The following is a 13307-nucleotide window of genomic DNA, read 5'->3' as shown; positions in this document are numbered from 1 at the left end:
AGCCAGATTCATTGTAGAAACTCTGCTCATGGGCTGTTCCTGCTGCAGGAAGGGAAGGCTACAATTTTGCTGATTCCTCCTTCTCCCTGCAGCACCTTCAAGGTCTGTTCCAGTTGTCAGGGGCCCTTCCAGGGCAATGAAAAAGGTGGCACAACGGGCTGCAAACAGAAGTAGGAACTTGCAAAAATTGCCTCTTTCTCCCTTCCTCCAGCAAGAGCTTCCACTGGATAAAAGGCCCTCCCACAAATGGAGGAGCAACTTGCAGTTTTAGAAAGAAAAGAAAAAGAGTAAAATGAAATTCTGACATTCTACCCTGTGTTTTAATCTTTGGACAGCAAATTTCTAAAATAATTGAGCTTGCAAGAGAAAAGCAAGCATCTGAGCTAAAGGCACTAAAGGAATCCTGGGAAAGGTAGGTAACAAAATAATGTAAGTTTTTTCCAACGTTTTCGTCTACTAATTTTGCATGGCTTGATTTTTGCTTGTGTTTTCTCTGTTCAGACTGGATTGCAGCTGATAGGAAGGGTGCAGTTATTTTGAAACGGCTCAGTGCATGCAGTCCTGGTTGGTGCTAGTCTAGTTCATCTGTCGTTTGGCTGGGCAAGAAATAGAAGGGGTGGTCAGAAGGGATTTGCATGATGTAACCTGCACACAATACCTATGCATTTTCTCTCATTCCCCTGGGATCATTTACCTCCGGCAAGGAACGTTTTCAGGCCTGTAAACAAAGAGCATTATGTGGTGCTTCCTTTACTAACCTGTGCTCTATGACTGAAATGATTGAAGACATTAGGTAGATAAGAAGACAGCAATTTACAGAGATAAAAATGTGTTATTGCTGAAATCGATCAACTCTAGGTGATATCTTCCTCTACAGTGACACTAAAGAAATGAAAAAGAAACTAGAGGTGAAAAGATTGGAAAAAATTCAGACCATGGCTAAGAACACAACCGACAAGAGTGCCCAGGAAAGGTACTGTGGCAGACTGATTGGCCTCTTTGGAGTTTCTATCTGCTGAACTCTTTCACAGGGCTGGGCATTAGCTAGAAATAGAGATGGACAAATCTGTCAATTTTGACCCTCTAAGTCATGGGTCAGCAACCTTTTTCAGCCGTGGGCCCGTCCACCATCCCTCAGACCATGTGGTGGGCCAGACTATATTTTTTTGGGGGGGGAATGAACAAATTCCTATGCCCCACAAATAACCCAGACATGCATTTTAAATAAAAGGACACATTCCATTCATGTAAAAACATGCTGATTCCCGGGCTGTCCGCGGGCCGGATTGAGAAGGTGATTGGGCCGCATCTGGCCCCCGGGCCCTACGTTGCCTACCCCTAGTTTTCCTTTTTCCAGTCTTAATTTTAGATCTCCACATTTCTGCAGCAAACTGCAATTTATTTTTTTAATCCTCTTGAAAATTCACCAGTATTTTAGTGCAAATTTATCCTAATAAACACATTTTGACGCATGCATGCATTTTTGCAAGCAAATCCCAGTAATGTAATGCATTTTAATATTATTTTCACTAATATGTGCGTTTTAATGCACCTTTCCCCCTAATATTTTTGTATATGGTTTGGACAGAGAACTGCTATTGCAAAATTTGGAAAAGTGCACATTTTGAAGGATGGCCATATTTCAGTTTGCATATTGGTTCGAGAAGTGTGAATGAAGTAGTTAAAATGGAAACAAAACAGAATTTCTCCTCCATGCCTAGCTAGAAACAATTTTTTACTTGCAAAGAGCCTAAAACTTAAAAACAGTGTGAGAATTCTGGTATCCTGCTAAACCAATGATGGCTAACCTTTTTTGACCCAAGGGCCACATTCATCCTTGAGCAACCCTCTAGGGGCCACATATCAGCCATGAGTGTAACCCACACACTCTCCCACACATCCTCAGCTGATCTGTGCTTATCACACACACTTCACATACCCTCTCAGCAATCCTGAAAGACAGTGATTGGCCTAAGGTCCCAAGTGAGTTTCATGGCTGAGTGATAATTTGAACCTAACCCTCCCTGGTCCTTGTCAGACACGCGTTAAGTACTGCACAGCACATTCTCAGGTTACCACAACCCAATTCATTTGTGCAGGTTTCCTTAACTGATACACATTGCTATCATCACCACTACAGGGAAATCCTGTAAATCTATCACTTTAGTACAATTCTTTACAACACAATGCCTTTTGCTGGCAAATCATGTACCTTTAACACCCTGTCATTTTAATTCTTAACTGGGCATCTGTGATAAACCTCTCAGTCATGACTAACTGAAGCGTTTCCCTGCTGAAGGTTATCATTATCAATGTGTGTTGATAGGGTGGTTTTTTCTCTACAGACTGAAGAGAGAAATCAACAACGCACACATTCAGGAAGTGGTACAGATGGTCAAACAGGTAAGGCTGTCATGAAAACGAGCTGGATAAGGCCTCTGGCAAATCTTAGTCCAATTGTACAACGCAAAAGTACACTCTCGGGATCATTTCACTCAGCTTAGCTTAGGCCTGAACCATTTATTGGAGGATCTGCACCTTTACCACCCCACTGGAACTTGAAATCTCCTGCTGTGCCTGCCCCCTAGGTCAGGAAGGTGGGTGGCCACAAAGGACAGAGGTCCTTCTCACGATGACAGTATTAACTAGTTCTTTTTTCTTTTATAGTCCTTGGTTGCAAGCTGCTTTGGATAGCCATTTGCCCAGAAAAGTCGCCTTTAATATTTAAACATTTAAAAAAAATAAATAGCTATGCCTTAGCTGCTAAGAAATCCTGAGTGTGCACTCCTGCTTTGTCAGCTTAACATATTGCTGATGGACCACAGGGATTCATCAGGGGTGTTTCTAGGGGGCGGCCCAGGGGCCTGAGCTCATCGTCTTCTTCTTTGATGGGTCCCAGAATTCCTGCCGCTGAGTCACTTTTTACTGAGCACACTGCAAAATGCAGTGCTAGTGTGAAATCCCACCCACTCACTAACTCAGTTTGCCCAGAGGCAGTCTATACCATTATGCAAACTTGTGCCATGAGCCTATGCCCCAAGTACCTAGCAATAACATTTGCAGCTTTTATACTATCTGAAGAAGTGTACATGCACACGAAAGCTTATACCTAGAACAATCTTAGTTGGTCTCTAAGGTGCTACTGGACTATTCTTTTTATTTCGCTTTTATACTGTTGCTATGAAGATGGTGGCTTTTAAAATACTTTCTTTCCCTGCTTCAAGATGAATGAAAAACAGGCTAGGGACCAAGAAGTACTGGAGAAAAAGCAGGCAGCCTGCCTAGAAGCAATCAAGGAAAAGGAAAACCAGGTAAGAGGATGGGAGAATCAAAGATCTAGAATAGACCCCAGAGATAATTTACTGCAACCCCCTGCTCTAAGAAGTGTCCAGCAGAGAAAGCCAACAATCCTTTTGAAGCCCTAGTTTTGCTATGGAATGGTTGAGATGAAATGGGTGGTTGACACTATCGCTCCTGAGCATCCTCTCCAGCTTTGTGGCACCCAAGTGGCTGCTTGGCATTCTGGGGAGCTTCAGGCAATGAAGTGAGTCAGACAAAGACTAGAGGGCAAGTGGTGCAAATCTCACTCTGAAGCCAGCTGGGCACTGACTAGTGCACATAAGCATGCAGAAAGGAAACAGCAAATTACCCAGAGCTGGGAATACCAAGGGGACAATTTGGACTGGGAATGTGGTGTTGGGTAGGGGTCAATAGCACAGCACTCACATACACCAGTGTGCTTGATTGTACTTGCTGTGGTATGTGCTGAAGGTCTCAGCAAATAGCTCAGCAAAATGCACAAAGGACTGTTTGTTGTCCCTGCCTAGCTCCTGTTTGCAATGGTTAATCCTCTCCTACCTCATCCAACATCCTTGCATTTCAGTGGATGCCAGGATTCAATGCCCACCCTCCTGTGCAGAGCTTCTCTTTGCGAGTTTACTAGTGGCAGATGTTATACCACAACCCCATGGCAGCCATTTTGTGCTTGTCCACACCACAATGACAGCAGCCATTTTGTAACGGTCACCCACAATACTTTCCCAGTATTCCATATGTGCTCACTGGTTCAAAATAGATGCTGACCTCTTGTGTAGGGTAAAGTGAGCCCACGAGATTCCAAAATCCCAGTTCCTACCCCGTTCCCCAAAGCTATTGGCTGCCGCAGTGCCTTGCACAAGAGAACTGGCATAAGGGGGGGTGTACAAAGTAATCCCTCCCAATCCAAATATGGTCAGCTACTTCTCATAAAAAAATGATCCTAATAGCTCCCCATCACAAAAGTGAGCATGCCTAATTTGGCCCTTAACAACCGAGGCTTTGTAAAACAAAGGCTTTTCACCCAGCAGCACCATTTAAAATCCCACAAACAAGCAGCTACTGGGCTTCTTCTGAGCATTTGAGCAACATGTGTGTCTCATGTACTGATCTCTCTCTCCATGCAGCTGCAGCAGGAGGCATACGCAGAGTACGAAGGCAAAGTGAAAGCTCTCGATGCAGAAGTGCAAGTTTTAGTGAAGAACTGTGTGAAAGCTGATGCAGCCAAGAAAGAGGACCTATATGCTGCCAGTGAGGGAGGCCAGAGGCTGAAACAACAGCTACAAGAAAACAACCTTATACCTGTTGCTGAAAGATGTGAAACTCAGACGGCTGAGAATACGGCAGAGGATGAGGAATCTAGCGATATACTGGTGAGCAGGCTGTGAGTCTCTCACCTGACCCTGGTCTTAAGGCACAGATTTTTTTAATGACTCATTTTGTTCCAGATGTTACAGTTCCATAGAACTTAAAGGGCTGTCTCTTGTCGCACTTCCATCAGCTCATTGAATCTTTGATTATTGTGATCTGGTAACCCAGATTAGTTTGCACCCACACTGGAGTTTCTATCTTTCAGGATCTGTAGTGACAATACAGGATAGAAATAAACTGTTATGCATTGAAGTTCTCACCCTGGCCACCAGGGGGTATCGTGTATATAGTTTTCACTCAGGTCCATGTAAGTTAATTTAGGTGGGAAACCCTGGGCTGTTGTTGTTACAATGTTGACAGCCTATAAAAGCAGGCCGGCTGAGCTGTTTGCTGTTCAGTTCAGTTCCAGCTTACTTATAAAGAACTACTTGGAGAAATCTCTGTGTCGTCTGCTATGTCCACTCACTACTTAATATAAACTTTTTTTAAAAAACCCAAACCTGTAGTCGGAATACAAAAAGAGCCCTGAAGGATCAGAATAAATGTCCAGTTAATTTAGCATCCCATATCCCACAGTGGTTCAACGGTTTTTCCTGGCAGGGCATGAAGGCAATGGCTCTCTCATAGAGGTGAGGTTTTTCCTTGTCCAGGGCACGGTTGCCCACCCTACGTGTATCAAAGTCCAAGGGTTTATGACTGGTTTAACAAAAAAGGGTCTTCTTTGTGGGTAATAGTATGGTCAAAAAGGAGGCCTGAAATAATTCTAGCTACCAGAGCACTCACAGATCAAATGCTATACAGTGGTACCTCGGGTTACATACGCTTCAGGTTACATACGCTTCAGGTTACAGACTCCGCTAACCCAGAAATAGTACCTCGGGTTAAGAACTTTGCTTCAGGATGAGAACAGAAATCGTGCTCCAGTGGCGCAGCAGCAGCGGGAGGCCCGATTAGCTAAAGTGGTGCTTCAGGTTAAGAACAGTTTCAGGTTAAGAACAGATCTCTGGAACGAATTAAGTACTTAACCTGAGGTACCACTGTAATCACTAAATCACTTTTTATGCACACATTACCCCAGGATATGTATTTTTAAGCACATTACTTAGTTAGTGAAAACTGCAGTGCAAAATTCAGATAAGTGTAAATTTTGACAGATGACTGCATTTTGGTTCACACATTTTAGAAAGTTTCTGCCCTTCAGATATTTGAAGATAGCTATGCTATTTGAAGGGACGCGGGTGGCGCTGTGGGTAAAACCTCAGCGCCTAGGACTTGCCGATCGCATGGTCGGCGGTTCGAATCCCCGCGGCGAGATGCGCTCCCGTCGTTTGGTCCCAGCGCCTGCCAACCTAGCAGTTCAAAAGCACCTCCGGGTGCAAGTAGATAAATAGGGACCGCTTACCAGCGGGAAGGTAAACGGCGTCCCGTGTGCTGCGCTGGCTCGCCAGATGCAGCTTGTCACGCTGGCCACGTGACCCAAAAGTGTCTGTGGACAGCACTGGCTCCCGGCCTATAGAGTGAGATGAGCGCACAACCCTAGAGTCTGGCAAGACTGGCCCGTAGGGGCAGGGGTACCTTTACCTTTACCTATGCTATTTGAAGAACATCACCACTACTGAACATCTTACGAGCTTTGCATTACTGCCCTGTCTTTCCTTCACACTGCACCAAGCAGTTGGTCAGCAATTTCTAGCGGTTTATTTTTTGTCCGACAAATCAGATACATTCATAGTAGCTCGCTAGCCAATCTCTTTCCTTTGTTGGCACCACCTCCTGTGTAATTCCTAAAATCTGTTGTTCAAAGGACTGTTAACAGCTTCCAGAAAACAGTGCACTGTTTTCACTTGACAAATAATCCGTACCTCCATAGGGCATTACAGTGCTATGAAATTAAATACCATGTTAATTAATCTAGGGATGCTTGGGCCGCATGCAAAGTCACCAGAGGGAGACCAGTTTCACCCAAAGGGACCTACAATAACAATTGCAACTGGAAGAATAATAATCACAACTTCAGGGAGTGGCTTTGGGTTCTGCTTCACTGCTGGGCTCATCGCCGGGCACTGCATTCTTAAAAGAGCATTCCATTGACCAAGTTCTGATCAATATCAAAGCACTTGTCAACATTCTCTGCATTGTAAACTGCTACTGGAATAGTATTTAGCCCAGACTAATTTAGATGCAAGAGCTAATCACAAGACACTATGGGTGGCATTTTATTTAGAGTAGATCCATTGGAATTAATAGACCTGACTTACTGATTGACCCCATTTATATTCTTCAAGAAGCTCAAGGGGGTGTACATGATCCCCCCCTCCAAATTAATCTCCACAACAACCCTGTGAGGTAGGTTAGGCAGAGAGGCAGCGACAGGTCCCAGGTCACTTAGTGGCCTTCAAAGCTAAGTGAAGGTTTGAACCCTGGTCTCTCAGGTCCTAGGGTCTGACTCTCTAACGACTACACTTATTCATTCATTTCAGGGGATCTACCATTGAGTAAATCTTACTTAAATGTATTGCAGGGGGCTGGACTAGATTACCCTTGTGGATCCTTCCAACGCTACATACAATCCTATGATTCTAAGACACCCAATATTTTGTGTGTGCAAGTGCATATGATCAGTGTATTCATATTGTATCCTAATTTGCAAATGCACAGAGCACTCTCACCTGCTTGGATTGGAGAGGATTCATAGTGCAGCAACCACTGCATCCATAGCCCTGCTGCCCCATAGGGGCCAGGGTGGATGACAACTAGTTCATTCTTAATTATACCAGCTTCAAGGCTGGTCAATGGGTTTTTTTGCCGGGGGTGGGGAGTGGCTGTTCTTCAGATCAACAACCTCCCCCAACATGCTTTGCTCTGGGCTCCACCACAAGCACAGCTTTCTGCTGCTGCAGCAGGAAGGGTCCCAGTGGTGGCTGGCTAAGTGAGGGATCCACAGCACCCTATTGTCCTCCTCTTCCATCCTCCCAGTGACCTAATAGGCCAACTCTATAAGCAGGAGAAATATGCAAACAGATCTTTATCTACTTTTCTTCCCCCCCCCCCCAACCTTCATAGACAGACAGAAAGGTCGCTGTAGATTGTTTTGCAGCCAGCAGGCTGGAAAGGAGCAGAAGGCACCTCACCTGATTGCTGGCTTATTAACTTCCTTGTAATTAGTTAAATGACACTTTCTCCAAGAGCTTTACAAACACCAGTAAGGAGCCAGAAGCAGAAGCCTTAAGCAGAAGCTATTGCTGCGAGGAGACTTTTCAAACAGTGCGGAGAGTCAGGCAACCAAAACGTCAAAAGCAAGTGCCCAGAAAAATACGCACTGCAGCATTAGAAACTCATATATATAAGCTAGGCACCAAATGGCTCCTTAAACCAGGGTTACAGTCGCCAAAACGGAATGTCATTTGGGGGCCAGTCAGCTCAAAAGTTGTATTTTTCAATACAACCTTTAGGTTCCTGAAATTTGTTCCGATTGTGCAGATAAAATATAATGGATAGAATTCTACAGGATGTGTTACTAGTGTGTGAAAACAATATACAAGGATCCCAAGGATCCCAAGGATCCCCATCTCCAGATGGTGGAAACATCAGGCGCCATCCTTGGTGCCCGGGCAGCCTCACTTGGTCCCAAGTGGCTTATAGGCACCTGATACCTGGCCAATTTTGAATGCTGACCCACCAGAATTGAAGTGATGCTGACACTGTTCTCATGCTCCAGACACTCACAGTACAATCCTTTACATGCCTGCTGAGTTCAGTGTGGTTTACTCCCAGTGTATAGAACTGAAGCCTGAAAGTCTCCAAAGCATAGCCTTAATAAGAATGGTTAGAACACTATTTTTAAAATGTTTTCATCCCTGGTATGTTAGTCCAAGTCACAGGACCCTGCCAGGTGCTGCTCAGCATGTGGGCTCCACCAATTCACCCTAAAAGGTCCTGCATCTGACGCTAGTGGTGACCTCTGGCTTTTAGCATCCTACCACAAGCGCCCCTTTGCATCTGACTGCAGTCATGTGCTGAAAGCTGGTGGGCGCAGAGCTAAGAATTCACCAACAGGCACTGCACACCTGTCATGAGTATCCGGCTGCTGGAGCTGGTTCTTGACACAGGGAAAAGCTGTCTGGCAGCAGCAGCACAACAGCTGCTTGCTGGTGGGATGATGTTGCTTGGCCCTTAGAAACAATGATTAAAGAGGAAAATGCAGCACCTGACATACAGGGGCTCCCACTGAGTTGGTAGATTACCATGCATGTGGAGGTTCCTGCTGAATCTAGCAGGGGACAGAGAACAAGGGAAAACCTCAGCTCTCCTTTAAAATTAAAAAACAGTTTCTAGACCTTGTGGGTAAGTTTGCCATTGGCAACTTGGCCGGCAGTAAGAGGACAGGGCTCTGATGTTCAGAGGTAGGTCCTCTATGCACTGCCTGACTCAAGCTGCAAACTCATGCCAGCAGCTGGTGTTGCCTAGCCATGCTCCCCAACACCCATGACATCTCGCTTCCTGACATGTCATGAGTTTTGTGTACTTTCTGTAAGCCAGATAATTGACAGATAGATTCAATTTATGCTGGATTCATCACTAAAATAAAACTACACTACTACTTGCAAAACAGCCTGAATTTCTGCCTTAACCTAAGGCAGGGGTAGCCAATGTGGTACCCTTCAATGTTGGTGGACTACGACTCCTGTCATCCCTGACCATTGGCCTGTCAGGAGCTCATCCTACACTTGAGTAGGACCCTGGCAGAGACACATGCCCAACTCGCATGTTCTCTCCCTCCTGGTCTTTCGTTCGGGAGCTTCAAAAGATTTCTTCAGCCTGAACATCACAGCAACCAATGCCAACAGACACCAGCACACTTAGGGATCCGCAGTGTTCACAGTTTGTGTAACCGACCTCAGCAACTCAGCATTTTGGCTAATCTACTTTATTTACATATAAACATACATGGAGAACTGCAACATGGCTCCCTTTCTCTCTAGCATCAGTCAGCAAAGGGAATGAACAAAGGAAATAGTCCCACTTCATGGAAGACAGTAACACAAACATCCTGTCTCCATCACTTCCCACTCTGTGGAGTCAAAACATACATTGTCATATGAAAGACAACAATCCCATGACTGCAGTCACGGAGCAGGAATTCTAACATGGCCATGCTGGCTGGAGCTGATGGGAGTTGTAGTCCAGAAACTCCAGAAGCTCATGGATCTGCCTCACAACAGTGGGAAGCTGGTTACAAAGCTTGGGAGCCATCATCAGAAATGGGCTCCTCTTCACCTGCCAGAATGGGTGGGCCAGGAGAGTGGTTCACCCAGTCTCTTATAGAGAGATTTATGCCTTAATTCTTTTTATGTATGAAATTGTTTTAATTGTTAAATTGCTTCAATTACTTTCATATGAAGCCATTCATAAATGGATGGAAATAAATAAATAAATAAATAATCAGGCTGCAAAACCTGAATGCTGCAAAAGCAGAATTTTTTACAGGGCAGCATAGAGATGAAATGAATGCAACTCTGGGCTGGTTCCTCTATGTTTGCTGCATTTCACAACACACAGCAGAAGGTGTGCACAGCCTCCCCTGTAAACCACTGACTTTGAGGTCATATGAAAGGATATGAAAATTTCACCTAGGATGGTGCATTTGCTGCAGGCATCCAGGAGCACCTGCAGGAGGAGGTGAGTACAAGGCAGTCAGGGCAATCGTGGACCACTTTGGATTGTGGATACACCCCTTCTTGCACTGATCCCAGTATTGTTACTAACCATCTGCCCTGCAGGAAAGTCGAGAGCAAAAGACCCACAGGAGGTGCGTGGGCTACAGGGACTGAATGTACTGCATATACACACATCTGATCCTCTGACAAGCTCATGCAGGAACAAAGGGTGAATTCACACATGCACAGTTGATGGCTGTAACTTTACAGCCCAGAGCGTCTTCACATCACCGTAACAAAATAGTGGTCAAAAGTCACAGTTCAGACCTTCTTCACCCCGTGATAAGAACTATCAAGTGTTGTGCAGATAGATTCTGTCCATGGAACCACACACTATCAATGATATCACCTTGAGCCCTGAAAAAGTTCAGGCATAAGGATCCCCCAAGTCATCTTCCAGGGGGCTGGACTTGGATTACCCTTTGGGTACCTTCCAACTAAAATTATTTTATTTTATTTTCACGTTTTCCTCCCTCCCTGGAGGATTTCACAACTCGGAGAACACCATGCGTGTCTCGTTTCAAAAAAATACCGTAATTCCCCGCAGATCTATAGGACAAATACCGTTCCAGTGTTCTTCGGTTTTTAGACTGTTGTCACACTCAGCCAATGGAGATGTGGACGTGCCACCTTGAACAAGTCACACGTCACACCATTGAAAGCACACTAATAACAAGGGCAGCGTATCGAGCGCGCGACATTGCCCTGCCTTATTCGAGGTGGGCGGGGAGGCGCTGGAAGGGCTCCGGAAACCGTCGACGACCCAGCCCCACCGCCCGCCGCCCCAGCACGCAAACCAGAGCGCGGAGGTGCTTCGGTGGATGTATCTCTCCTGACACTCCAAGGCGGCGATCGCCATGGCGACTTGAGGCGAGGTTATAAAGCGGCTCCGGGGAGCCGGCACCTCGAGTCGCCGTCGGGCCATGAGCCGCGCGGGGTACGAGCAGCAAGCCATGCTGCGGCCGCGGGACCTGGGCCCGGGGGCGTCGACGCGCACTTTCCTGGAGGCCATGAGCGCGGGCCGCCTGCACCTGGCGCGCTTCGTGCTGGACGCCGTGGACGGCACCATCGTGGACTGCCGAGCCGACCGCGGGCGCACGCCGCTCATGCACGCCGTGGCGCTCAAGGACCCCGCGTGGCGAGTGGCCTTCGCCCGGCTGCTGCTGGAGCGCCGCGCCGCCGTCGACCTGCGCGACGACGCCGGGCGGAGCGCGCTGAGCCTGGCCTGCGAGCGGGGCTACCTGGACGTCACCAAGCTGCTGGTCCAGTACGGCGCCGACCCGGACGCGGCCGACTCGCGAGGCTGGAACCCGCTCATGTACGCCGCCTGGCAGGGCCGCGCGCCCGTCGTCGAGTGGCTGCTGCGCTCCTTCCGCCGCCTCGGCCTCTGCCTCGAGCGCGCCGACCGCGCTGGCCGCACCGCGCTGCAGCTGGCCGCCAGCGAGGGCCACGGGCGCTGCGTGCGGGCGCTGCGGGCCTCCGGAGCCTTGATCCTTGAGCTGCCCGAGCCGGCGGCGGCGTCCCCCGGCGACGGCCCGACGGCCCCTCGGTCGCCTCGCGGGGACGGCGGCGCCCACAGGCGGGAGCAGGAGGACGACGACGACGAGGAGCAGCAGCAGCGGGGCCCAGACGCCGCCGCAGCGCAGCATGGCTCCGAGGCGGGGAGAGGGGGCGCCTCGCTGCGAGGCCGCCCGCTGATCCGCAGGGCCACGGCGCCCGACTGCCAGAGCCTGCTCGGCTACTAGGCGGCGAGGGCGGGAAGCGCGCGCTGCCCTCGGCTCCGGCTGCGCGTCCCCTCGGCGCGGCCAGCTCCCACTTCGCCTCGCAGGCGTTGCTTCTGCCCGCGGATCCAGCCTTCGTCGTCGGGTTCCGACTTGTCGGCCGCTTTATTAGCGACCATTTGGACCATTGCATCGTTGCCCGAGGGCGGATTCGGAGCGCCTCCGCACATCCCGAGGCTCTCCCGATTTCGTTGAACAGCACCCGGGAAGCGCAGGTGTTAGCATTTATTTAGTTGAAACAAGTAGCAATGTGCACTGTAATAAGGTGCGATGAATGGTTATTTACTGCTTTCTCTTGTCAAGAATGTTCTAGAATGATTGGGCATAAGGGTCTCGTCGATTTCAGCAAGAGGGTTGAAGTGTACTTCCTTTAAAATCAACCTAAAAGCACAAAATGTCATTGTCACCTACACATTCATCAGTTTCCGTTGCCCGACTGGAGTGTTGTTGCCAGAGCTATCTTTGCCCATCTCAAGAATTTATGTACTGTACCGTTTTGGGGCAAATCTTGCAAAATGTGCGGGTGGAAAATCTCAGGAGCCTAATCCATGGATGGCAAAGTACCATTTTGTCAAACCCTAATATCTTCCAGCTATGAAAAAAAATATTGGTAACCTATCGCTGTATAGTATACAGAGAACAGTCAAGTAAAACTAATGGTGAACCTGGCTAAAAGTGCTGAAAGGTCAGTTCAGGGCATGACAGCAAAATAAAAATTTTGCATTTTCTGAGTATGCTTCTTTCTGTAATGGGTGAAATGGATCAGTGGTCATTTTGGTAAAGAACAAAAGTGTCAATATGATGTCCAGATTGCTACATTTTCATGGCAGTTTCTGTAAGGGCTTCTGAAGAAGATTTTGCACCATGTCTGATTCTTAGGAGATGCTTTCGTGTCCACTTATATCTGTGTGGATTTCTTTATCTAAATGGAATTGCACTCGTGTACATTGTCTTTGAATCCAGCAAGCCTTAATAAGATAGAAATTTATTTGTAACTAGATGCCGCATTTGCCTGAAATGATTTCAGTGGAGTGCGTTGGGATGTTTGTGGCCTTTCACTTTTTGTGGCATTTTTTTTGTTCAAATTTTATTTATTTAGTGACACTGCATGAACTCTGAAAGT

The 13307-nt window shown here is 47.3% G+C and overlaps 2 protein-coding genes across 2 annotated transcripts in view; both read left to right on the top strand.

Annotated features, from left to right (window-relative positions):
• The window catches only part of PLCB2 (phospholipase C beta 2), a 55293-nt gene extending 50170 nt beyond the window's left edge, over positions 1–5123 (top strand). The window contains exons 28-32 of the mRNA XM_053382377.1: positions 336–412; positions 878–973; positions 2346–2403; positions 3225–3311; positions 4443–5123. Of these exons, the coding sequence (XP_053238352.1) occupies positions 336–412; positions 878–973; positions 2346–2403; positions 3225–3311; positions 4443–4703 (579 nt within the window). The 3' untranslated portion in view covers positions 4704–5123. The remainder of the gene's footprint in view (positions 1–335; positions 413–877; positions 974–2345; positions 2404–3224; positions 3312–4442) is intronic.
• A 5918-nt stretch (positions 5124–11041) lies between these two features.
• On the top strand, positions 11042–12912 carry ANKRD63 (ankyrin repeat domain 63). Its single transcript, XM_053382364.1, has one exon. It carries the CDS (start codon positions 11327–11329, stop codon positions 12146–12148), a length of 822 nt encoding a protein of 273 aa, XP_053238339.1. The 5' UTR covers positions 11042–11326; the 3' UTR covers positions 12149–12912.
• Positions 12913–13307: the final 395 nt, after the last annotated feature.

The sequence above is a fragment of the Podarcis raffonei genome, chromosome 1, assembly GCF_027172205.1.
Source record: "Podarcis raffonei isolate rPodRaf1 chromosome 1, rPodRaf1.pri, whole genome shotgun sequence".
NCBI classification, from domain to species: Eukaryota; Metazoa; Chordata; class Lepidosauria; order Squamata; family Lacertidae; genus Podarcis; species Podarcis raffonei.
This window is presented reverse-complemented; position numbering and strand designations above follow the sequence as displayed.

Excerpts from the sequence above, each read along its gene's own strand:
- ANKRD63 (XM_053382364.1), top strand. The coding sequence starts at position 11,327 with ATGAGCCGCGCGGGGTACGAGCAGCAAGCCATGCTGCGGCCGCGGGAC.